The sequence below is a fragment of the Sminthopsis crassicaudata genome, chromosome 1, assembly GCF_048593235.1.
Source record: "Sminthopsis crassicaudata isolate SCR6 chromosome 1, ASM4859323v1, whole genome shotgun sequence".
Classification (NCBI taxonomy): Eukaryota; Metazoa; Chordata; class Mammalia; order Dasyuromorphia; family Dasyuridae; genus Sminthopsis; species Sminthopsis crassicaudata.
Genome location: NC_133617.1, coordinates 433,020,062 through 433,047,569, shown reverse-complemented (window position 1 = coordinate 433,047,569; position 27,508 = coordinate 433,020,062). Strand labels below are relative to the sequence as shown.

General features: G+C 33.9%; 1 protein-coding gene and 1 long non-coding RNA gene across 4 annotated transcripts in view; one reads left to right on the top strand and one right to left on the bottom strand.

Moving 5' to 3' along the window:
• Positions 1-27,508, bottom strand: part of PARN (poly(A)-specific ribonuclease) — a 172,747-nt gene that overhangs the window by 45,523 nt on the left and 99,716 nt on the right. The window contains exons 22-23 of one of the 3 annotated variants that reach the window (XM_074280571.1): positions 11,817-12,006; positions 10,284-11,704 (exon numbers count right to left, since the gene is read on the bottom strand). In XM_074280571.1, coding sequence (XP_074136672.1) covers positions 11,644-11,704; positions 11,817-12,006 — 251 coding nt within the window. In that variant the 3' untranslated portion in view covers positions 10,284-11,643. Of the gene's footprint in view, positions 1-10,283; positions 11,705-11,816; positions 12,007-25,499; positions 26,019-27,508 lie in introns of those variants that run through there. The other 2 variants (XM_074280570.1, XM_074280572.1) reach the window with 2 other exon arrangements.
• On the top strand, positions 457-14,082 carry LOC141550191 (uncharacterized). The gene is made up of 3 exons (XR_012484537.1): positions 457-587; positions 12,797-12,895; positions 13,973-14,082. It is a non-coding gene; the product is annotated as an uncharacterized LOC141550191 (long non-coding RNA).

Genomic DNA, 27,508 nt, shown 5'->3' with positions numbered 1-27,508 from the left:
GCAGTAAATGAACAACCTCAGGATGAGTGAAGCAGTTTAAACTATTAACCTGCTCCTGTAGAGGTAGGTGTAAAAACTCTATGTGAGTTCATACACTGATATAAAAAGAACAAGCCTTTATACTCTAAAGGTAGTCCTACTCCCCCCTTCAGGGTTCTGGTTGGCTCCAGTTTAATCTTTCTCATCTACCCCTTACATGTTGCTCCTAGAAGAGTCTTCCCCCCCCTCTCCTGTTTATACATCCCATCTTCAGGATGATTACCTCCATTCTTAGGGTGTGTCAGATAGCAGGCAATGAGCCTAACTATTAATAAGCAAGCCCAATGAAGAAAAACCTTCTCCTGGGTCACTGACCCCAGGTGATTTAAGTCAGTTTCTAGCCTAGACCCCTTTAACAGGACTTTGCTGTATGGTTAGTTCCTCCTTCTGAAAGCTGACTGGTCAGCAGTGCTTGTTATTCTACATTACTTTGAAACCTGCAACATCTTGTGGAAACTTAACTGAGTATTTCTTATAAGGAGAGAGGATTTTAGAGGAAAAGCCTGGCCAAGAAATGAAGTGTCATGTTCAAGAAATAACAAGGAGAGGTCAGTGGATCAAAGACATGGATGGGTACAATGTATAAAAAGACTAAAAAAGGTGGCTAAGTTATAAAAGGTGCTCAACACTAAACAGTGAATTTTGTGGAGATGATAAGGAGTCCCTGGAGTTTACTGAGTGAGGAGAGGGAGAGGGAGAGAGAATATCAGACTTGCACTTCAAGAAGAATCATTTTGGCGGCAAATGAGGGATGACCAGAGTGGGTGAAGACTTGGAGAAATGAGATGCACTAAGAGGCTATCATAGTCGTCACAAGCTGAGGTGATAAGGGCCTGAATCAAGGCTGGGGACAGTACCAGAGAAAGAGGCCTATTCAAAAGATGTTACAGAGGTGGAATGGAAATGCAACAGATTAAATAGGGTGAAGGCCTGTGGAGAAGGAGTGTGAGACAGTGAGGAGGCAAGGTTGTTTAAATATGGATACAAACAAACACAAAGTACTGAAATAAAACGTAGCTTGGGAGGGAGGGTACCCACCAGGTAGTGAGATCAGGAAAGATTTGTAAAATGGGGTGCTTGAGTTCTATCTTGAAGGAAAAGAGAGATTCTATAAAGTCCATTCCAATTATGAGGGACAGTCAGCAAAGGCTCAAAGATGGGAAATGGATTATGTTGGAGGAACAGAGAGAAGGCCATGTACAAGGGGATTGGAAAGACAGGTTTGGACCAAGCCGTGAAAGGTTTTGAAAACTAAACAGAGGGGTTTATATTTGATTCTAAGGGCAACAAGGAATCAGTTAACTGAGTAAGGGAGTCACACAGCAAGCTCTGCATTTAAAGAAATGTGGAGGATAGAGTACATTAATGAGGGCTCTGAGGTAGAAAGACCAATTAGGGGGCTGTTACAAATAATGCCGATGAGAGGCAATGAGTGTTTGAACTAAGATAGCAGCTGTGTGAGTAGAACAAGTAGGTTGTGGAAGTAAAAACTGAAAGATCTGGCAACGGCTTGGACCTGAGGGTTGAAGGAGTCGGAGAAGTTGAAGATAATGGTCAAGGTTATAAACTTGAGAAACTGAAAGAATGCAATCCCTTTGACAGAAATAGGGAGGCCTGGAGGGAGGAGGGGAGGAGAATTTGGAAGGGAAAGGTAATTACTACCATTTGGTATTAATTACCTGTGTTACTCTGGGTAACTCACAATTTCTCTCAGTTTTAGCTGCTTCCTCTATTGCTGAGATAAAATCACCATTTATATTACCTATCATAAATTACTGTTTTAAGAAACAACCAATATAATGAACATGAAAGTACTATGTAACTATAAAAAACATATATAAATATAAGGTACATAAAAATTAATTTCTTCCATATTCAAAATTGTACACACTCTTAACATGATAGCCACATGCAAAGGTGAACCATTCTTTTTCTTCAATTAAAAAATCTTTATCACTGTAAAATGAGCCCACTGTAGTTCTGAACACTTAACTATGCCACTGATCAAAACAAGCATGTCATATTTTTGGAAAGAAAAAAGATTAGCAAAATTCTCAGAAAAAAAGAATTATTATGCAAATTGCTTTACATATTGAGACAGCTTAAAAATCATATTAAATAACAGTAGATAAACCAATTTGTTAATGGGATTTGTATTTTCTAGAAAACAAGAACCCTAAGATGTTAGCTAATAAGGCCACACAAATTAAGACCAATGCCTTAAAATAATTTGATTGGATCTAAAAGAAATCAGGCTATATAGAGAAGCAAAGTTAATCACAAAAATGGAAAGTACAACCTATTGACCAGCTCTACATTTATTCATGATTCCTATATGCATTTACATTTCTAGTAACAGTGGGAAGAACCTGTGAAATGTTACAGCTTAGTAAACTTTTACAAGACTAACGACTTAAAAAAAATCTTTCAATCCCCTTTTGGAATTCATTAAAACACATGCTTGTTAAGAGTTTATTTATTTCAGTTTTGGGGCCTTTAGGAGACTGCTTGAACAATGAAAGATAAAAGGATATATTTCCTATCTTTAAGGCCAGGGATAGAGACTCAATAAATTCTTAAAATAATTTGGTCCCAGTGTATGATCACTCTTGACAGTTTAAAAAACAAAACAAAACATTTCTTATGCCTAAGCAAAAACTGTTTATGAATTTGAAATCTGTTTCCTCTTGTTCAGTCTTCTATGAAGATGGAAGACACTGCTCAGAACACTTGAAGGTGATTAAGTCCCTTTCTTGCCTCTTCCCTTAGTCTCTTTTGCAACAAGCTAAACAGACCAAATCTTTTTCTCTTAGAGTCTATTTCCCTTTAATCAAGTTGATTTTCTTTGGACCTACTCCAGTTTCTCCACATTGTTTTTTTAAAATGTATGTGCAAGGGACAGTTAGGTGGCGCAGTGGATAGAGCACCAGCCTTGAATTCAGGAGGACCTGAGTTCAAATCTAGTCTCAGACACTTCCTAGATGTGTGACCCTGGGCAAGTCCCTTAACCCCAGCCTCAAAAAAAAAAAAAAAAAAAAAAAAAAAAGTATGTGCAAGCACTATACACTATTAACATTCTGACCAATGGTGAACAAAGCAGAATTATTGCTTTCTAGTTTTTAATATTTCAAATTCCTATTAATATCTATCAATATCACATTTGCCTTTTAATTAACAGGTACAACACCTGCTGATTCATTATCATCATGTTGGTCTCAGGGAATTAAAGACCCTGATGCATTGGAAGCATGGCTACTTTAACATATTTCCTTCACAACACCATTTATTATAGTAAGATAATACACTTGAGGGAAATATATTTTTGTTCCAGATCTATTGATTGTTTTCAAGTAGGGAGCTTCCAATAAGGAAACTTCCTCTATCAATACAGACTCACGATTCTTGTGTAATTTATATCATAAAATGTTGCTTAGTACACTGGGAGGTTTAAGTGGCTTGCCAAGAGTCACAGAGGCACTATATTTCAGAAGAAAGACTTAAATCTAGACATCCTGTATCTAATGCTAGGCCTCTATCTGTATCTATGATGTTTGACATTGTATGTGTGTGTGTGTGTATATATATGTATATATGTACTATATGCATATATACGTATATATATAAATGAATTGTATTTACATACATGCACACATATATTCATATACATGTTTAAAAATAAAACATATGTACTCACATAACTTTAAAGGGGCTCTAGACTTCAAAATTATCATGTACACTCTGAATTTCCAAAAAAATAAACTTTTGAGTTGTAAATTTGTTTTCTCTATTGTCCCTCCCCATTGAAAAAGCAATATGGTACCCATTATAGATGTAAAGTCATGCAAAAAAGTTTCCATTTTAGTCATATAGCTGCCTCACCAAAAAAAAAGAAGAAAAAAAAAACAGTGAAAAAAGTATGTTTCAATATTTAGTATAGTTTTAAACTATCAGAAGCTTTAGACTTTCAAGACACTATATATTATTATTTTTTTTTTCCTGAGGCTGGGGTTAAGTGACTTGCCCAGGGTCACACAGCTAGGAAGTGTTAAGTGTCTGAGATCACATTTGAACTTGGGTCCTCCTGAATTCAAGGCTGGTGCTCTATCCACTGCACCACCTAGCTGCCCCAAGACACTAAACTTTAGACAGGTTTTTTGGGTCAGAATGTAAATATTTTGCTTTAGCTGCTCAATTATGGTTTACTAAGATGGTCACTAACAACTTAAAGGTGATACTTAAACATTCCAAGAAATTTGAATGGACTTCATGTCTATAATTGCAATATTTCACGAGAACCTGGATTACTGGAAAGCTCTATTGGAGTGCGTCTCTCTTTGATTCTTACCATACCAATTTTTAATTAAAACCAGAAATCTCCTTATCTTTTTATTAGGGTCCACGATGTCTATATTCAAGGAGACAGACACCCAAATGGAATCTGTTTATTTTTGACACTTTCTCTGTTTACGAGAAACAAGTTTTGACACATCAGGAAATAAAAACTCATTTTCACTGAAGCTGTATGCAAATCTTAATTTGAATGTATATCACTTAAAATTTAATTCTTAATATCTCCTTTTATCACTTTTTTTAAGGGAAAGAACTGAGGCTCTAAATATTGGATCAGATATTGAGAGAGGTCTTATGAAGCATCTGCTTCAATTTTTCCATTTTCATAGCAGTATAAGGACAAAAGGTGCTTGTTCAGTGGATTAGTTAATTGTCACAACCAATATTTACTGATCATAATCTTTTCTCATTCTTTCTTTCTTTTTCTCTGCCTTCTGACTCCCTAAAGCTTGTTCTTCATTTTTCTTATGACCTTAATCCCTCCACCCCTCAGTTCTTCCCAAGGCAATCACCGCTGGCATGGCTCCAATCTCCTCTCTTCCCTCCCCCCTTAATCTGTTTCTGACTAAATTTAACTTGATACTATTCTGTATATGTGAGTCCCTTGGGCCCTTGAACATACCTTGTCAAACCCCAACCTTGAATTATTTTCACTATCTAATGCTTTTGCTTTTACTAATATGCTGCTTAATGAAGTTAGAGAAAACCATGAAACCACACTGACTGAATCCACACAAATTATTCCTGGTCTCAGCTGTGCATAGTCACTGCAAAAAAGGCAATGCTTCTGTACTTTTTCTGCTTCCTCTATCTACATTAGTCCCTCACCAAAGTGGCTGTTTTCATTCTTCTTCAACCCTAACCCTAGCTATCTCTCTCCTCCATTCTTTTAAGTTTAGGGCCTCATCTTATAATTCACTGAAAAAACTTGGGCCATTTCCCAAAAGCTGCCTCTTACTCCCTCCTCATCTCATACTTATACGTATCTCTTCTCTCCATATTACATAAAGAGATAATCTTTGCTCTTGCCAAAATAAATCTTCTATGCATTCTTCAGATCCTACCTGGTCTTCCCCTTTCTCATTCTGACTCTATCACTTATTTTTGCTCTTTGCCTACTACAAGCTGCCTTCTTGCTACAAACATGCTCATGCCTCTTCCATCCTTAGTGAACTGTCCATCACTTGATCTGAGCACACCAGTTAGCAACTTCCTTATATCTTTCCTCCCATTTTCAGCTAAATTCCTTGAGAAAATCATCTACATTCATTGTCTCCACTCCCTTAACCCTCACTAAATTCTACACTCTATGCAATATGGCTTCCAAGTCCTCATCATTCAATTAGAATTGCTTTCTCCAAGGCTACCAATGATCTCTTAAATGCCAAGTCTAATGTCCTTCATCCTTTGAAATTTGATTACCCTCTTCTCCTGGATACTCTCCTTTCTGAGCTCCTTTTTCCTCAAATCCAGCTTCATATCAATAATTGCCTCTCAGATAACTCAAACTGGATACCCAGTAGCCATCTTAAATTTAGTATATCTGAAACACAATTCTTTCCCCATCAAATTCTTCTTTCTTCCCAAACTCAGTTACCCAGACTCACAATTTTGATGTCACTTTTGATCCCCTTCTCATATTCATCCCTCATATCTAATTTGTTGCTAAGAACTGTCGTTTCCACCTTTGCAACATCTCTTGCCTCAGCATCACCTCATGCCTGATATAAGCACTAGCCGGCTGGTTGGATTCACTGCTTGAAATCTCTTTCTACACCACCAATCCATCTTCTACTTCTAGAGTGACCTTGTATTTGTGACATCCCTGGCCCCCAAATAAATTCTGGTGGTTCCATCCAGAATATGATCTCCATGGAAATAAATTCTCTTAAGTACAGGCCTCTTCTCTCCTCTGATGTGGCTAAACCCTCTTATGCAGGCCCTTATCACCTCACAACTGCTGGAGGGTTTGCCTGCCTCAAGTCACTCCCCACTACAATCCATCCTGCTAAAGTACAGATCTGATCATGCCACCCATTCTCAATAAATGTCTCATATGTTTGAATCTCATACGACTCAATAAACTCCAGTGGCTTCCTGTAGCCTCTGAGATCAAATACAAAAAATGTTGTTTGGCTTGCAAGGCCTTTTATAACTTAGCTTCCTCCTCCCTTTCCAATCTTTTACCTTACTCCCCACTGTGTACTTTCCATTCCAGTGACACTAATCTCTAGGCTTTTCTGTCCACAATACATTCCATCTCTTTGGCTCTGGGGCCTTTTCTAATTGTCCCCCGGGCCTGAAATGCTCTCCTCTCCTCCACTCTAACTACTGGCCTCTTTTAAGTCCCACTAAAAATCCCATCTTTTACAGGAAGCCTTTTCCCAGTATATTCTCTGTTATTTCCTATTTACCTCATATGTAACTTCTTTTGTATATATTTGCTTGCATCTGTATCCTGTTATGGACCAGAACTCTGAACTTGAAACAATGATGCTTACAAGGTACTAAGTGGAATTAAGGAGACAGTGGTTACCTAGTTTAGCATGGTGATTAATAGTTCTCTAAATTCAGTATGATTGATTTAATCTTACAACAAAGAATGGTTTCCTAGTGAGATAATGATTGGTTTATACTCAGTGTAGAGCATATAAGCTGGGAGCTTCAACCAGGTAGATGGAGATTCAGAGGCAGAGAAGACAAGAGAACTGGAGACAGGAGTTTAAGCTCTTGGAGCCAAGGAGAGAGATTCATTTCCATATTCATCAGCCTTGTGGTGGCAGGCCGGTCCTCCTTAGTTTCTCCACTGAAACCAAGACTCCATCCAGAAGGCCTTTAAGAAAACTAACCTGGCCCCAGGAAAGGAGATAAGACTTAGAAAAAGACAATAAAGGATCTGGACTTTAACACCTGGCTGTGATTACCGAACTGAAACGAAGGCTGATCCCAAGACCCCCAAAGACCTCCAGGTGATTATTGAATTAAAAGGAAGGATGCCCCAAAGGCAGGAAAAACAAACCAAAGAACACTACAATATCCCCCATCAGATAGTGACCTGTTTAAGAACACAGATTGTCTTTTGTTTCTTTTTGTATCCCTGGGACTTAAAACAGGCAAAAAAGAGACAATTAAGTGTTTTTTGACTGACAGATGTAGAGACATTTTATTGATTCATTAACCCAAAGGTTTAAAGGACTGGAAGAATTGTTCAAGTCAGGAGAAAGAGTAAGAGAGGCAGAAAGAGAATCAGCATGTGACTTGGAATTTTAGGAATGAGAAGGATCATGGAAATCTGAGAGATTAAATCTCGCAAGATCGCAAGTTGTCTTTAGCCCAAACCCTATATTTTTTCCCTTAAAAGGGCTTTATTCAAAATTAGAATTTCTGCTCTGAACTATAAGTGGATGACTCCCAAATCTACAATTCTTGCCTTGAACTCTTCCTTCACTAGTTTCAATTCTGTCCAAAGGAAGGCAAACCAAGCTGTCTAAGAATCTTGAAGTCATTACATATGAAGGAACTGGGAGTGGTTACCCAGAGATAATTTTAGGCAAGACATCATTTATTCTTCCAAGGCTTTCATATCTGCCTCCTTTTTTTTCCACTCACAGAGCCAGCACATTAATAAGGGGTTTTATCTCTTCTCATCTGGACTATTGGCCTCCTTGTGTGTATTTATTTACTTATACATTTTATTACTATATAAGCTCCTCAAGGACGGAGATTATTTTTCTTTTCTTTATATCCCCAGATCTTAGCAATCTGCATCTTTAAAATCTACTGTGCCGTACCTGGAATTTCTTTCAATCCAACTTCCACCTTTCAGAATCCTAGCACTTTTTGAAGGGAAGCAAAAACCTCCTACATAAGGTCTTTTCTGATTCTCTAGTTGCCTCTTCCTGAAATTTCTTTGTATGTATTATAGAACTTCTTACAAGTGTAGTACTGTTTCTCTCAATAGAATATGTTTCTTAGGGGAAGTGTATTTTAATTTTTGTCTCTGAATCTCAAGCCCCTGCAGAATACCTGGCAGAGAATAAATGCTTAACAAATGCTTATTTAATGGTGAGCTTAAAATGAACCAGATTTCCTGATTCACTTTCTTAACTTCCCATTTTTTAAGCATATGAGAGCAAGATCAGCACACATCCATTCCTCTTTAGAACAAATGTATGTTCATTTAAGTAATTAATTCACTGATTTTCCCTCCAGCCTCTCCCAAGATGTTCCTAAGTGTATGGAGATACATACCTCTGCATGCATGTCAGCACATGGGTGCTTTAATAAATTCTTATTATATGTGCCAGGTGCTATATTAAACATTGGGGATAAAAAAAAAAAAAAAAAGGCAAAAGGCATTCCTTGTTCTCAAAGAGCTTATAGTCCAAAAGGGAAGAGAATATGCAAACAATTGTTTACAAATAAGGTATCTATAGGACAGTTTGAAGTTAATCAACAAAAGGGGAGATACTAAGGTGGATTAAGAAAAGAAGGTGGGACTTTTGCTAAAACTTGGATACCAGGAAAAGTAGGAGATAGGAATGAGGAGGAAAGAAGTCTGGGAGAAGAGGGAAAGAGACTGGAAAAGAAGGAAGACTAGCAAAGGAGGGAAGAATATTGAGAAAGGAAAAAGAGAGTAAATATGTCTTTCCTTCAAAATTTAGAAATTTGAAAGGAGGAATAGTAAGACTGACAAATGCTGCTAAACCCATACCTAAGATTAAAAAAAAAAAATAGTTTCTGATCTCTACAGACAACAGTAAATGAAATTATTATGTTGAAGTATTTCAAACAAGTACATCCCGTGACATCCCAATCTCAGGGAAAATAAAATTAATTATTTAAGTACAGCACAGGGAAAATTGAAGGCATATATCTTATAAAAGTTGTGTCCATCAAAAGATATTATAAATCATGCTAATTTGGCTAGGAGGAATTTTTAACTGGAAAGAAATTGGTATGAATAGGAAGAATAGTAAATTAAAAGCATCTCAGATGCTTCTCAGTGAGTATATTAATCATGAAATAAAGTTAATATGATATCAATAAACTTAAGATTTTAAAAAAATGTACATATCACATTTTGCATTTAAAATTGTGTGAACACACACAAATGTATGAGTGTGTAATCCAGTTCAAATTTTGAAAGCTAGTTCCTCCAAATCTTTTCTGTGTGTGTAGTAAATCTATGTGCAGGTCTATGTGAAATTTCCTACTGAGAAGGCTAGGTAGTTGTATCAGAAAAGATTTGGAAAAACTAGCTTTCAGAAATGGAACTGGATTACACATACACACATATCCCATGCACGTACACACACACACAATTATTATATGTTAAGTTGTTTTATAAACCTCCATGTATCCATGGGATACATATTTTAAAAGAATCTGATAAAAACTGAATAGAATGTGTTAAAAATTACATTCTGGGTTTGTGTTCTTACAAAAATCCAGAGGTAGAGAAATAATACAAGTTTCCTTATCCTAAATTTACAGCAGAAAAACTGAAGCTCTGAGGTGAAATGAACAGTGCAGGATTTTACACTATACCAGCTCCACAGCAAATTAACAAATAAAAGAACTTGTTTCAAATCAACAGACAAAACAGAGATGTGTGTGTTATGTCTGTCTGTATCTACTTTCTGGGTTCTTGGATTACAGTTTTTTCCAGTGCTTTTGGATGGCATGATAAATGCTGAGAAGAGAAGAATAATTCCAATATGATTCACAGATTTAGAGTTACAAGGTTATCTTTGTCCAACCCTTTTATTTTATGGATGAGGAAAATGAGGCTTGAAGACTGAACAAATATGCAAACAACAAATACAATGATAATTTCGGAGAGGGGAGGCAAACAGTGACTTTAAATAGATGAGGCTCAAAGAAAGCAAATATTTCATAGGACTGTTTATTGTTTATTGTAACCACCTCAATACAGCATTTTTTTTCCTATGAGGTTTGAAAATAACTTTGTTTTGCAGAACTTTGTAATGGAACTTTATCATATCCAATTGCAAATTGCATAGCTACTTTAGAAAACCACTAATCCACTGCAAATAACCCTGCTAGACGATAACTAGAAGCTTTTCAATTTTCTAGGAAATTTTACAATTTGAGACTTACAAAAGGTAAGACAACAAAGTCTAGATACAAGGAAATATATATCAAATGAAATATTCATATGTGGCTCTTCTGAACCTAATCTCACTTTTATCTATTTAAACATTTATTTCCAAGGTAGCTTCCCTAAAACATAAACCCTGTGTTTTTCAAGTTGTCAAGTAGAAATCCATGTACAATTTTGGACACTGAGTCTAGTACTGAAAGAAGATACAAGCTACCAACAATTCAGGTGCAAACAAGATAAAAGATGAAAATCTACCTGCATTAAGCAACACTAGTTGTCAACAACAAATGACACTAGCAGTTCTAGCTAGAGCTCAAAGTCAATTCTCTAAAAGTAAATTAAAGTGAGTTACAACTGCACCTATCAGTTTGCCAACCACACAGCCCATGGAAAACTAAGTGACTTTTTAAATCACAATTGCCTAAATTTTTAAGTTTTCTCTTCAATCCTCCATTCCATACTTAATGTAGTATCTATTCATATTGAATAATAAAATATCATAATAGTGTAATTTAGGATATGACCCTTCTGTTTTTTAAATAAATTCTCAAAGAAAGTGGTTAATAGATAAACACAAAAAGCTTCTTACTGACTCTGTGAGAGGTAATCTTCTATGATCATTCCAAGTCTAATTTTAAACACTTTTAATATATCTAGTATGAGGAATCTGGGAAAATTCAGATTGATAAATTTCCCACCAAAGCTGTGGAAGAAAACCTCCAATCCATCATTTATAACTCTAAGAAGCACTTCAGGATATGGAAAGGAGAAAGATGCAAAACAATAATGTATGCTAAATTCAAGTCCCTACCTTCTAAAACAGAGATGGACAACTATTTCTGCCCCAGGCCAGCCTTACAGTATCCTGTAAGCACATTCATAGGGCAACAAGTTGGGTGGAAGATTTTGAAGAGCCTTAGATTATTTTAGTCCTTTATTGTTCTACATGCTCAGAACAAAGTAAAACAGAATTGGATTTTCACACTGAAGAGTACAGTTTATTTGTACAGCTGATGAGAACTGTAAAAAAGGATTTGGGATTTCACTTAAACTGTCTTTAACACAAATACTTCAGATACTCGCTAGGTAGCAGTAATATTCACAAGTGGCTCTGAAGGCTGAGAGCACTAATTAGCTGAATGGGAAAACAAATTCTTCCACAAGTCAGTTTCTCCATCTAGAATTTTACTAGGAACAAGAAGAAAAATCAATACAAAGGTCATTTTGCCTCTTCCATCCAGTTTAATAAATTCAATTTATAACAACATTTACTAAGTGTTTACTATTGAACATTTCTTACCTGCTAACACAGTAATACCGACTTTGTGGAATATACGATGTGCACTGGGTTTTTAACCGCTTTCTTTCAACCTCCTTCCAACTATTTTCTGTCCATTTTCTTTTGTTCTGTTTATCCATTTGTTTTTTTTCAACATACTCAGCATAAGTCTGGATCCGATAACTTTCTGCATACTTGCTGGTATTGACAGCTACAAAAACAAAAAAAAACCAAAACCTTTCATAAAAATTGTTTCATTTATCTCAGTAGTAGTATCTCTTTCAATTGTTCAAATATACATAGAAAACAGAAAATGTTATTAGTTAGTAAAATATAAAGCCTCAATAGTAAAAGCTAACAGTCTCTGCTAGGATGGCACAGTGGGTAGAGCACAGGTCTTGGAACCTGGACTCAAATCTGGCCTCAGATGTACCCTGGCTATGTGACCCTGAGCAAAACACTTTAATTTCTAACTACCTCAGTTTCCTCAAATGTAAAATGAGGGTAATGATAGCTCCTACCTTTCAAGGTTATTGTGAGGCTCAAGTCTGATGTTATTTTTAAAGCACTTAGCACAATGCCTGGCACTTAATAAATGCTTATTTGCCTCCTCCCTTTCCAGGAAGAATACAATAAAACTCTATTATCCTGGACTTGGTAAAGTGAATATTTATAATAATCAGATATGTCCTCCCTTTTTTACCATATATTTCTCTCTTCATGCTTCAGAGCTGCTAGTTCCCATCCCTACTCTAACCCAATCCAAAAGTACCTGCAGGAACTTAAACAGCTATGGCTATCCTCTGGACTTTGTACCAGTTTCAACTCCAAAACATAACTCCAGAAAAGATACTGTGCTACAACTCTCTCCCCTATATAGTCTCTATGGAAGAAGATATTAGGGGAGCTACAAAAGTATGAGAAGAAAACAGTAAAACATCTACTGGCAGATGAGCACTGTCTAATCACTACTTTCCTGCATATTTCTGCTTCTTTCCCAGTCCACAATCAGTGTCCCAAAAAGCTTCTTCCTCTTCCAAGGCAGTCTTCATCATCAGACAGTTCAAAAGTCTACTTAAGCAGGAATTATCAAGGGGATGGTAAGTATTTGTCTTCACTCAAGAGATTTCTTGCCAAATATTCTGCTTGTTGCCATACTAAAGATCTTTAGAAGAGCAGATGTATGAAGATGATGCTTCATTTGTTTATATAAATAATAAAAAGTTATACATTTACATAACAGGAAAAAACCGGATGGAATTTTTTGATTTTCATTTAGGTGTCTCATGTCTACCTGAAGGTTTGAAGGTGGGAAGGAGAGGCACTGAACAGAAGAACAGATAACACAACACTAGTTCAGGAGTTCAGTCTATGTGTTATATGCCAAATACAATTAATGAATTAAAAAGTTTATGCCTGATACTTTTACCAACTTTTCAAATTAGCAAAGTTATGCTCTACTTATCAAATGTATTCAGAACATACTCTAAAGTAAAATCTCAGAATCTTAAAGCTTCTGCACAATGAAATTTCTAACAGAAGAGTGAAAAAGTGGGTACCAGAAACCACTGTGATTCATTCTAAAGGAGTTACACTATTCAAAATCAAACACTCTTTCAGTAGATCAAAATTGAAGAGGATTATTGATTATCAAATTATTGATATACACAGTATCTTGTTCTCTTAAAATTTTTATTCTCTAGTGTATGTTAATAATTTTCTTTTTTCCAACTGACTATGGTTTTAAATCTAGAATTTAATCTGCAACAACATATATTGGTAAGCATGATTCTAGATGTTACTAAAGAGTTAATTTTTCTAAAGTGATGAGAAAACATTGATTCTACAATCATTATGCCTTCCAGATTGCTTTTGGGCAGAAGAAAACTTCCTGAATTTTTTTTTTAAGTCTCATTACTTACCTCAGCAGGTTTACTATGTAAGTGTGTCTGAACAGGACAATATTAGCAAATTTTTCTTTCAAGATTAATTTTGGTTACAGAGGAAATACAGCAGATTTGAGTCAATATTTTACAAAATAACAAAGATGACAACAGGCTAATTAATGTGCCCAGGTGATCTCTTTATAAGTATTATTATGGCTAATTAATGTGCCAAGGTGATCTCTTTATAAGTATTATTATTCCTAATAATTTATCTCTTGACTATTTGGACAGCACATAACAAACAACTACTACTCTACAGAGAAAGGATTTATCTCAACATATGGAGTATTAGGATCATTTAAAAAGAAAAAACAAAGTGGAGAAGAAGGGAAGAACAGCACCACTTTCACTCCTGGCCTTCACACATCAACAATTTACCAACATTCTTTCAAGTCCCAGCAGCTTTGCAGTTCACAGGCTTTAATCTACAAGCCAAGCTCTGGCCCAAAGCCATTACTCTAATGGGTGAATCAGCATAAAAAATTGGCTGTCAACTGGTATCCTCCCCTGTTTCCAGCCTGACTGTTTAAAAGAGTGTACTGAAGACCAGTCAGTCACATAACCTTTTACAAATTAGTTGATGAAATAATTCAAGGACACTTTTTGATTATACTTCTCAGAAACAGCTTGGAAACAAGAAATGTTAATTATTACTAGAGACTTTATCCTATGTGTTACAAAAGTCAATGCTACTTCTCTTACTATTTATCCATGTCTTCTATTCGCAACTGTCAACTTTTTTACGATGATTCCATTTTTATGAGTTAAATTTCTTATTTTAAAAAAAATTTTCATTACTAGTTATCTTAGTTTATTTTCAACATGAACAGCACAAATTGGGCCTTAGCTTAAAAATTGAATAGTTGAAAGATTTATCTCATGATAGTCTTTACCGACATACAAATAAAATTCTATAAATGTTATGGGCTATGAATTAATACTATAAGAATGGAGATTTTTATCAAGCTTTCCTCACTAAAATAGGAACATTTTACCATTCAGTCTACTTACCAACTTTCACAACAACACAAACAGCCCATACCATTAATTCTATAATATCAGTAAACTCCAACAACACCAAGCATTGTTTTAAATTGCTAATGAAATTATGTGAGCACTATCATTAAATGGTCACAGGCTTACCCACTAGTAGAAAAACTCTAGTGTCACAAGCAACTCTTACCATCCATGAACACTAACTAAAATTATTCAAATCCAAATTCAACAAATATTTTCTATTAACCATTTTTGTGGAGAGCACCAGGAAAGGAAAGGTGTTACTTTAGATTAAGAAATGGTCACTGCCTACATGTAGATTATAGTTTAGTAGGAGAACATGACACAGAAATAAATAATTATAGTACAAAATAATTCCCTAAATTTTGTGAGAGAAGCCTTACACATCTTATTTAAGATCCATAAAGAGAAATTTGTTCTTGATTTAAGGGATCAAAGAGGTGCTGTCATTTGAAATGAGTTTTAAAAAGAACAAGTAAGAATAGCAGGAGTGAGAAGAGAAATATTCAAAACTTACATGAAGAATGGCATAAATAGAGGCATGGATGTTGGGAAAGTACCAGTTATCTACGACAATTCTATAGTTATTTAATTACAACACAGATTGAAGGCATAAGATAAGGCTAGAAAGATATAGTTAGGCCAAACTGTGAAGGACCTTGAATACCAAGAAAAAGACAGTAAGGAGTAATTGAAATATTCTGAACAAAATGGCTAACTTTACTAAGTCTATACCTAACTTTGATATATATTTTTTCAATAGAGTTCTTTTATAATCTCTAACCCATATGAACACAAAGAATAAAAGTTTGAGAGTCTGTATACTTTTTAATTTATAAGAACACCAGAGTGAATAATCATTAGCTTAATTAATGATCTACTTGATACTTCATAATATCGGGGCTACCCATGCAAGCCCTACCCTCAATAAGGGATGCTTTTAATTAATAATGATGACAAAATCAACTCCTTCAGCCAGAAATATGGGAGAGAGTAGTATGTGCTTTGATGATTCTTAAAATGATGTTTAACTTCCCCCAGTTTGGGCCAGTGCTACTTACTAAACTGTCATTTTCAGCTCTCCACTTGGGGGCAACATACAGACATAAAGTTAGTCTTTGATTGATAGATGCTTGAATTCCTTAAAGAAAAACTTACTTAATTTGAAAAGCAGATAATTCATTTGGTGAAGACATGGCAATGTTTCTCTCAAATAACATAACTGTGTGAAGATGAGAGGTTTGATTGCTTAGTTTCTTAAAATATCACCCAATAGAAATGATGGTAGATTCTTGGGATGAATAGAAAAGCAAACTCTAAAAGACTTAAGAAAAAATATTAATAGTCCCTATAAACATCCCTTATATTAAAAAAAAATACTATTAGTTCCCCTCCCATTTACCATTAATAGATTAAAAAGACATACTATTCACATTCCTTTTGGGTCACTCAACAATATAAAGACAAAAAAATTTTTTTGGTCAACTTTTATCAACATTGGAAACAACAAATCAATAAGGTTATGTTATCAGTTATAATTTATGTATGTAGATACTGGTTAAAAAAATAAATCAAAAACAAACTCCTTGAAAGAATATATAAACTCCCAAATGTATATATTATGCATTTAATCAATTCAAAAATCTAATTCAATTCTATCTAATTCAAAAATATAACATTCATATATTTAAGTAAATAGACATTATAATGTGATGTATTTATACATATATATAGGTACAAAGGTATGTTAGAAAGAAATGTTTATAAGACTGTGGTAAGAGTTACAATTATCTAATCTCATTTCATGAGATTGAATTATTAATACTATACATTCTCTTGCATATCTGAATATTGACACTGCAGTATGCCAAGTAAAATAATTTTTCTTCTTTTTAACAACATTTTGGGTGTTGACATTAGATTTGTCTTTTTCTTAAGCAGAGGGTCAAGGAGTAGAGTGGAAAAAAGGCTTTAATTTCCAGCCACAGAAAAACTAGGACATTACAAAACTAAACCATGAAGTTAATTTTCCCCCACTTTTAAACTTTAAAAGAACAGTCACATGAAAATGAGTTGATAGACCACTATGCCCTATCATTGCCTCAGTCAGAGTTATAGCTTTAAAAAGATGCTGTCATGCCAGTAGAAGGGGCAGTTCTTTAATTTAGTCTTCAGAACAACTATTCTTACCTAAAATTTTATGTGAGTCTTTAGGATTTTTATCAGTTTTCCTTGCACAAGTTCTTTTTTTTTTTTTTTTTTTTTGTCCCTTTTCAGCAACCCAACTTGTTCATATATGGCTTATACTTATCAATATACTGCAATCAGATTGAGATGATGAGTCCCGTGAAATGATTTTTTCTAATGTTTTTATTTGCCTCTCTAGGAAGGCAATGATATCATTCTGTCATTTCCTTTTGACTTTTTTTTTTATAGTAAGGAGAAAGTTAATATTGACATGAAAGAGTTCTCTCTTGTATAAACTCAGCTAATAGAGGTTTAATAATTATGCAAATCTATCTAGCTAGCTCCATTTTCTTTTCTAAACTCTCCACTAACTCTCTATTTTTTATTATAGATTTTTTTATTTACAAGATATATGCATGGGTAATTTTTCAGCACTGACCCTTGTAAAACCTTACTAACCCTCTATTAAATAATGTGTGTCCTATTGGTATATCAAACTCAAATCAAATTGGTATGTCCAAAACATAGTTTTGTATCTTTCCCCAACAAATCCATTATTCTTCAAAACTTCCCAATTATTGTCAGGAGCACCTTCATCCATCTAGTTATTCAGTTTCATAACCTCAAGTCATCCTAGATACTTTACTATCCATAAGCCACCAGAATTTATCAGTTGCCAAGTCATATCAATACTGCCTCCCCACATCCTCTCATATTTGTTTTTCCCTATTCTCAGGACCACCACCTTAATTTAATCATTTATCACTTATAAATCAGATTTTTGCAAAAGCCTCCTAACTGAATTCCCTGACTCTTCTCTCCTCTTCACAAAGCTGTCCATAAAGATATTATTAAAGCCCAAGTCTAATTATTATTCTACTGTTCAAGAAGCTTTAGTGGCTTTATTCCGCCAATAAGATAAAATACAATTTTCTTTGTTTGGTAAGCCTTTCACAATCTGGTTCTTGCTTACAATCTAGCAAAATTGGTTCTTCCCCTTCGGTCTTTCTACTATTGGGATGCAACACTAATAGTAATAAACATACAGTAGACCCTTAAAACTTCTTGACTAATTAAAGAGTGTCCATTCACTGCTCACTGGGTGAGAATCTAAAATTTAGAGAACCAACAATAAGTTAATGTTTATAAATGCTTTAACATTTTATCATAGCTTAAAGAAACTTAAATGAAATTAGATTCCATATGTGAATCTAATTTAGTAAAAATCTTGCATAAAGGTAAAGACAGAAATGGAAATTTTCTCTTCAGATGTGTTACAGTCATATTTTAAAAAAACTATAAATTTCAAATTAAAATTATATTTACTGAAATCATTAGGTTCAACTTGGTTTCCTTAATTTATTTCTTCTAAATTGATGTTAACACAGATTAATTTTTAAACATTCATTTTTATAGCCTGCTGCTCAGGCTCAGGAAGTTATTTATAATATTGAAAGCTGCATTTAAATTTAATGTATCCTATATTCCAATTATTTGGCATGAGGCAGCAGTAATTCAGAAAATATGGCTTTGGAAGTGGGGGCACCTTGGTTCAAGTCCTAGGTAACTTAGGAAACTACCTAAGATTAAATTGCACAGAAGATATGCACCCACGGAGGAAGTTTATCATAAGGACCTAAGAACACAGGTGCTGTACTATCCTAATTCTTTATGACAATAGGTCATTCTTAAGACAAGCAGGAAAGTCTACTCTACTTTTTTTTCATGGTCTTTGATAGGTCCAAAGTTAACAAATTCTTCAAAGCACAAAACTATAAATTTACACAAAGTAAGTCTGTAAATCAATCATAAATTATGAAATATCCTGAGAAATAGAAAAAAGGGAGTGAATAATTTTATAAAGAAGAAGAGGGAGGCTTTGTGGAATTCTGAATAAAGTTTAGCATATAGGGCTATAGCAAGGAAATCATAAAGGAGGGAAAAGGACCCACATGTGCAAAAATGTTTATAACAGTTCTTTTTGTGGTAGCAAAGAATTGGAAAATAAGTAGATGCCCATCAATTGGGGAATGGCTAAATAAGTTATGGTTTACAAAAGTAATGGAATATTATTGATCTATAAAAAAATGATGAGCAAGCTGATTTTAGAAAGGCCTGGAAAGATTTTTATGAATTGATGCTGAGTGAAACAAGCAGAATCAGGAATACATTGTACACACCAACAACAAGATTGTGTGATGATCAACTATAAAAGACTGGGTTCTTCTCAGTGGTTCAGTGATCAAATATTCAATAAACTTTGGATAGAAAAAATCATCTGCATCCAGAGAGAGAACTATGGAGACAACACATATTCACTTTTTTTTTCTTCTATTTTTTTTTTCTTTTGGTTTTTCCTTTTGTTCTGACTTTTCTCTCCCAAAATGATTCATAAAGAAATGTGTATTTAAAAAATGAATGTACATGTATAACCAGAAAAAAAAAACAGTATAAAATAAATAAAAATTTAAAAATGAATACTGGACTATGGAAAGTTAGGGGAAAATAAAAAAAAATTGAAGCTTGGAAATAAATGCATATGAAATAAATAGGTATACAATCTGAGTTTTAAAATAATCAAAATCACTGCTCAGGATAATAGTTTTTGAGGGAAAGTCCAATAAAATTCAATTATAGCTATGATAAAATATTATACTGGTTTGACAAACTTGACAGACAGCGATGAAAGACCTGAACAATTTTAACATTCTAAGAGAATAGCTCTTGCTAGCCATTCAGAAAATTATTTACAACAACATGGATCAGAAAGGCAATTATGGCCTAATTAATTTTGGAGATGGCTACTAAACAGTACTTACTACAAAAAATGAGTCATATTATCAGTAATTTTTTATGGGAGTAACTATAAGGTGTTCTTAAAGAATCTTAACATAGGAAAAATTAAGTTTACCAAAAAGAAAAATGTAGTGATGATATTCATTTGAAAAAATGATTTGTCAATGGATTCCTTTAAGTTTAAAGTTCTCTGACAGAACTAAAACAATTAAACTTATGAAAATTCAATTTATGCATTCCCTTTTCCAAAACAGATCTTAATTTAGTTCCATCTATGTACAAGGTACTATGTAAGGCCCCTCAATCTATTTCCCAGAGTGAGGAAAACCAACACTTATTTTCAGTTTCCCTTTCTATCACTATCTATGCAAAAAATCTAGAAAAGTATTACTGTAATTTAACAAGAATCCCAACACCTAGAAGTAGATTTATGTGTAAATTTAAAAAAGGATGATTGCTTTACTGAAATATTTAAGCCTTAGTTGGCTGACTATATGGATGCTTTGATGTAGGTTTACATTTGAGAAGAGAACTGATAATTCTGATGACTCAGCCTGTTCATTAACTAAATGAAACCCAAGAGGAAAGGGGAAGTGATAGAAAAATGGAAGTGACAGGTCCTTATCAGGCTGTGTTTTCACACCTGTAGTTCAAATCATTATTTCTGGGAGAAAATGTGTCAGTCCCTAAAGCTGCTTCTCCCAACTTATAAGGACAATAGTGAAGAGTGACTGAATTCAAACAAAATAAGTAATTTCATGTAGTCACCATAAAAAATTATGACATGGGCAAAATTATTCTTTGCTTTTCCTTAGCTACTCACCTCTCTTCTTACACTCAAACATCCACAGACTACCTAACACCATCTTCTCCAAGAACTACCATGAATTCAGGATCTTTTGTATTTTTACTCAATTTCAAACTTCCTTCCCCAATCCCCAATTCAGGACTCCCTACAGAAATGCATTTGTTCTGTAACATCCCCTACAGTATCCTGTCTTCACTTAGTTTCCAAGTCAATCTCTAAGGCTTCAGAATCTATTTTAATGACTCTTCCAATCCCCAATCACATTCTGACTCTCTTTTCTTTACTTTACTTTTCTTGGCAATGATCCATTCAAGATGTGTTGTTACTGCCCATTACAGTGACCTTTCACAGCTATGGCTAAGGGAGAATTTTTAACTCAAAAGGACCTAGAGGCAATCAAAAAAGATAAAACAGATCCCAGGACTGTACTTCAGTGACATGAAATTGAAAATTTTTTTTTCATAAGCTAAATCAATAAAACCAAAACAAGAAAGGAAGCTGTAAATTGTGGGGAAATCTCTGCATCAATTTTTTCCAAAAAAGGTCCAATAGTGAAAATATAAGGAACACGTACAAATATATGAGACAAAGAATCATCGTCCAATGGATATTTTGTCAAAGATAATGAACAAACAATTCTCAAAAGGAAAATTGCAAACTTTTAACAATCATATGAAAGCAAGTTCCAATTACTGATTAAAAAATGACTAGCATTTATATAGTACTTAAAGGTTTGCAAAGTGTTTTTCATGCTATCTCATCTGAGCCTCACTACAATTCAGTAAGAAAGTTATACTCATTTTATAGAGGAAAATAAAAGAGGTTTGCCCAGCGTCACATAGCCAGTATTGAAGGGAAGATGCAAATTCATGACTCTAAGTATGATATACTTTATCCACAATGCCATCTAGCTGTCTAATGTATATCAAGCCTGAAATTCCAACTCACAACCACTAAACGGGAAATGACAATGATGGTAATAGCCTAGCATTTCTAGAATGCTGACTATATAAATATGTGCTTTACAAATGTTATCTCATTTGATCCTCACAATAACCCTTAAAGGTACCTTTCAATTATTAATTTATACTCATTTTACTGATGAGGAAACTGGGGCAGTGGAGGTACAGTGACTTACCCAGGTTTATACTAAGCTAGTAAATATATGAGGGTGGATCTGAATCCAGAGTTTTTTGACTCCCAAGTTTAGCCTTCTATCTACTGCACATCTTGTTGCTTCAGATGAAATACACAAATAGTCAATGTTGAGAAGCTACAGAAAGATAAACATACTAATGCATTGTTAATAGGGTAATAAAGCAGTCTGACCATTCTGAAAAGCATTTAGAATTATGCTTAAAAACAGAAAGTGACTAAAATGTCTATCTTTGAACCAAAAATTTCATTATTAGGCATATATTCTCAAGGAATCCCAAGACAGAAAGATCCCATAGATACCATATATTAAATAGTTTTGTACTAGCAAATATCTTTAGAAACAAAGCAATCAAATGAGCAATGACTAAATAAACTATGGTAGATGAAGGTAATGGAATGTGACTGACCCATAAAAAATACAGAGAAATATCAAGAAACATCAACCGAGGCAAAATGAAGGAGAACAAGAAAAACAACACACAAAATGAGAGCAATAAAAATAGAAACAACAAAAATGACAACAATCATCACTACGAACACTGACAATAATTATAATAACCAAGTTTGATTTTGAGGAAAAGATGAGAAAATATACCTCCTTCACTTTCTTTTCAGAAGTGGGAACCTGTGAGAGCAAAACAGGACATAGGATATGTTGGAAGTGTTGATTTGTATTTCAGAACTGCTTTTTCTTGTTCTAATTGTTTTCTATAAGGGATAGAGCTCTCAGGGTAGGGAACAGGATAGAGGTGTGTGTGTGTACAAATAAATATATATGGCCATGAAATTGATATGCAAACAAAAGCTATTAATAACTATTATTTTTTTTAAAATCACACTTCTCTCTATTTGTATCACATGGATAGAAATGGTCAGTTGGTCAGTTACCAAGTAGCTAACCATGGTGAATACTGAACCTCATTTTCATTGTTAACTGATATTCTCTTTGACTCCATATCATGGTATTGTTGTCCCAATTATGAAATATAAATTAGATATTTACAGAGGATATCCTCTAAAGAAATGACTTCAAGCATTCTTTGAATCAATTCACTGAAACAATTTTATCCAACAATCAATTTATTTCAGTGGAAGTTTGCATTCTATAAATTAGCTACAAAATATTCTAACAATCATTTTGAGTGAAATCCCCTTGCTCATGTATACTGCTATATTTTGTATGGATTAAAAAGTCATTTCCTCTTTTCAGTTTAATTATTTTCCTATGTTGTTTAAAACTTGATAAAATAATTCTTTCATTTTAAAAATTTTCTCTTTACTTGCAGTTTTGTTTTCAATTTCATCATTAATACCACTAGTCTATTATAAAGAGGAAATGGTTCCTAACATTAGCAGTAAGATGCATATGCAACCTTTATTAGGAGTCAGGTCAATTTTCAAAAGAGAACTTTAAAGGATACCTAAAAAGCTACGAGAAGGAAGGTATACATTAAATGAAGATTTTATATGAGTCAACAACAAACAATGTTTTTCACATTTGGAGATCAAATGTTACCGTAAAGTTCTTGAAAGATATTAACTTTTAAATGAAATACAAACAATCTCATTTATTTCTGGGTCACTTGTGGATATTTAAAGCACCTGTGACAGTTTTGCTAGAAACACAACAGGTGCTATGAGTAAAACAACCACCAAAAAACTGACACCAAGATTTTAACCATTTTCAGGCATATGATTCTCAAAGCCTACTTTTTCAAAGCTTAGTTGTTAATGTTGTTGGATAAACTTAATAGGCAACTCCCAAAAATAACTTTTGTAAGTTTTCAGAAGAAATCACTAAAGATTTTTTTTAAAGGATATTTAATGAAAATCAACTGGCATGAAAAATGACATATTATTTCCCCTCAGTCTTCCTCTTAGGAGAAGAAAACCTGACATAGTAGCAAATGTTGATATATTACTGTGTTGCATTCTTGAAAAATTTCAATTGTTAGTCTATATAATGTCCAGGAACATGTAAATTTCCTTAATATTCTTCTGGAACACAAATAAGTAAACTAAAAGAAAAGGTACTAAAGACAAATAAATAAAAAGCAAAGAACATACCTTTACCTATTTACTTCATAGACATGAATTTTTTTGAGGCTATGAACTTATAAACTTTTTTTCTTTTTTAAATACTATTTTATTTTTCTAAATGCAAGTGAAGACAGTTTTCAACATTCATTTTTTTTAGACTTTGTGTTCCAAATTTTTCTTCTTCCCACCCTTATCTCCCCCCAAGATAGTAAGCAATCTGATATAGATTAAATACATGCAATAGTTTTAAACATATAAAATTTTATTCTTAAAAAAGTAATCACATAAATTACAATTAACATTATATATCTTCAGCACAGAGAATAATTTTTAAAATAGTAAGATTTTCCATGAATTAGTTATGTTTCCCCAGTATACTTTAAAATTTGATTTTGTTCCAAAACCTTATTTTTCATTTACTACATCAATTTCTATTATTTCATAAAAGTTTCTATGAAGCCAAGATCACAATGCAAATGTAAAAAGGAAAAGCTATCAATTGTATAAATTCAAGATAAAATTCTAGGCCCTCCTATGATGAGAAGATATCCAGTGACTCTTCTAAACATTGCACTTTTTCCTTTTCAAGTCAAGAAAAGTTGAGGACCATTAACACCAAGGTTTACTTAAATGGTATAACTGGATATTACTGATGAAATTTAAAGTCATAAGGTGATTATGCCACTCCTATTTCATGCTCAGTTAAGAATCCACAGGTCTGGGTCAGAAATTAAAAATACGTGAGCCTAATAGAAAACAGAATTGATTTCCTAAATGCATGCTTGTGAGAAATACTTAACAATTTATTCCATGTATCACACACCTACACCCCCCCCCCACCCCATAGTACACAAAGTGGGTGGTCAAAATACACGTAGAATTTTGGAAAACAAAAAGAAAACTAATAGTCAGCTTTTCTCCTACTCTGTCTGATGTGAGTGGCCAGCAGCTGATCTAGGGCAGTTTTGTTAAAAAAGGGGAAAAAAACAACATAAACTTTCAGAATGCCAGGCAATGTATTGCCATTTTATTAAGGCACTAATTCAAGAGTACCCTCTGAAAGTTTGTGGTTTAGTAGAATGCTGAGTCACTGTAAAAGCTTATGGCTCCATAGCCTAGGTATGCTCTCCTTCCTCCCACATATTTTCTCCCTGCACTACACTTAAAGTCTATGGAGGATGCATTAAGGACACACTTATTTGAGAGCAAAACTAAATTTTATAAACAAGGAACAAAACCAGTACCAATCATGTTCCCTGCAGTCAATTCTAAGTCTTGTTTTCCCTTCAGTCACATTCCAAAAAAGCAGTTGTAATTCATAATTCATTTCCATTTGCTCCCTTTAGAGCACAAAAGTATTCTGTTAGAAAGGAGATAGCTAAAGAACTTTGTGCATCTTTCTTTGTAGATCTTAACTGCATGCTATTCATGTAGTTAGGAAGGTGAGAAAAGTTGATTGGTTAACCATTCAAAACTTAAAACAACTTTCAAGTATTTCTAATCAATATTGCATTCTGAAGGAGAGGACTAAATGCTGAAACCAGAAAGTCTGAATTTTTTTATTTTTGGCAATAGGGTAATGACATAGATTTCCACAAACATTAGTTTATAAAGTCCATTTGTATTTTAGAATAATAGAATAATAGGCTTAAAGAATAATAAAGGGATTCTAAGAGTTCCTTGTAGTTAAGAACATGGAAAGGATGTGTTTTGGTGGTGGTGTGTGGGAGGGAGGGGAGAGGGAGGGAGAAGATTGTTTGTTTTGTTTTATTTTTAATGATAGAGACCAATCTAGGATGAACAAGAAAAGAAAAGCACATTAGTCAGGCAAAACAAAATCGGAAAAAGAAAAACAATGCTTTCTGATTACAAAGTACATATATAGATAGGATAGAGTCAGGTAAAATCTACATACTGAAAAACTCAGTGAGGGTGAGGAAACTATAAGAATGCCTCCTTCCTTTGCACACATTCTTATACAATGGAAAATATTTGTTGGGGGAGAGATCATCTTGCTATATAAAGTGACAAAACATAATTCTGAGATGATTTTGTCAATATAAGGTAAAAATAGTTCCCTTGTGTGATATTTCATGACAAAATGATTTGGCGACCTCTAAAAAGTCCTGTGCTGAAGTTTCATCCCCTCTCTTTCCTTCGGCATGGTGAAAGATGCTGGCTGTGCACTAACTTAGGGCAGGGAGGATGGGGAGGCAGCACTGCTACCTAAATGGACCATTCTAGTACATCGAGCTGCAGGCAGTGATTCTCCTAAGCAAGGGGAGAAGAGGACATGGAAATAAGTGGTTTGTATTCCATCTTTCATGTATATACCATAGGTTTCCAATGCCTCATGTAAATAAAAGTTACTGGGAGAGAAATTAACATTATACTACAATAAATTTCATTTTGTACCTCAATAGGTACAAATAAAATAGGATACTCTGCCCGACCACAGATATTACTGAAGCACAGCTATTTTCTCCATGTCTTCTTCAAATATTTCTAAAACTATGTTAAAAAGCACTTATTTAAGCAATGGGAGAAAAAATTAAGTTCTACATTAAGAATAACTATTTTTATTTTGTAACTTAAAATTTCAACTGCATTTGTATTTTTAAATGCCTATAAATGTCACATATAAGATACTTAATATTTGTTGCACTGAAAGGGAAAAGATTTATTCTTAAAACCTGAAATACTTCATTAGTTTCCACCATTAATTTATTACCCAAAACATTTGTTGTTCATTTGACTATCTTAATACATATTTCAAACCTAACTGTTCATTCCAATCAGAGATTAAGTGATTTGGAAATATCAATATCTGAAGCATATTCTTGCTGATTAACCTACGTTTCCATTGCCAATTTGGGGAGGAGGGAGAGAAAGTTTGAGGGGAAAAGGTGATCCATGAAATTTTCTTCTATGATAGTGCAGTTGAGACTATGCTAAGAATATAAAGGTGTTCATGCATCAATAGGCTAATTATCTTATAAAGATTATTTAGTACCTGCAAATTTTCCAATTAATTTGCCTGCTACACTGACTGAATCTCACTCCATAAAGTAAAACAACTTAATGAATACAGATCTAATCCTATTAAGAAAGAATAAACTATAAGAACAAAGAATATATTACACACAACTGATCAATGTAACCCATCATAAAAAATCTACAAAGAGATATAAATGATTCAAGTGTTTTGTTCTTTCAGTCCCATATTTATCAAGTAGACACCCATCAAATACTTTATATCATATAAGACACTACAGTAAGCAGTTGCAAATCGTTATTTTTAAAGACAACCATTAGATGTCAATACCAGATTCTGGTTCAGACTAATCAGGAAGGATGATAGTTCACTGAATGAAAACGATCAAAAGGGTCACCAATTTCCAAGAAAATTACTGTAGTATATGTGTCTGATAAAAGGCATTATATGACAAGACAGTCATTTATTTCTAGGTGCAAAATGATAAAGTAAAATCACTAGTTCTTGTAGCCCCTTTTGTTGCTGCTAGTTATAAAATTGGAATATCTGAAAGCCAGATGCAAACAATATAGAAACAGGCAAATCAAAAACCAAAAATATAAATAAATCCAGAAAATGTCACAGAGAAGGGTCCCTTTTCAGGTTTCTTTTAAGTAATTCCTGGTTTAGTTCCAACTGTTTAGTAATGAAGAGTCATCTTACACCCAGAGTGAGGAGTATGGGAAATAAGTGTGTACCATAACATAGCATTTTTACTCTTTCTGTT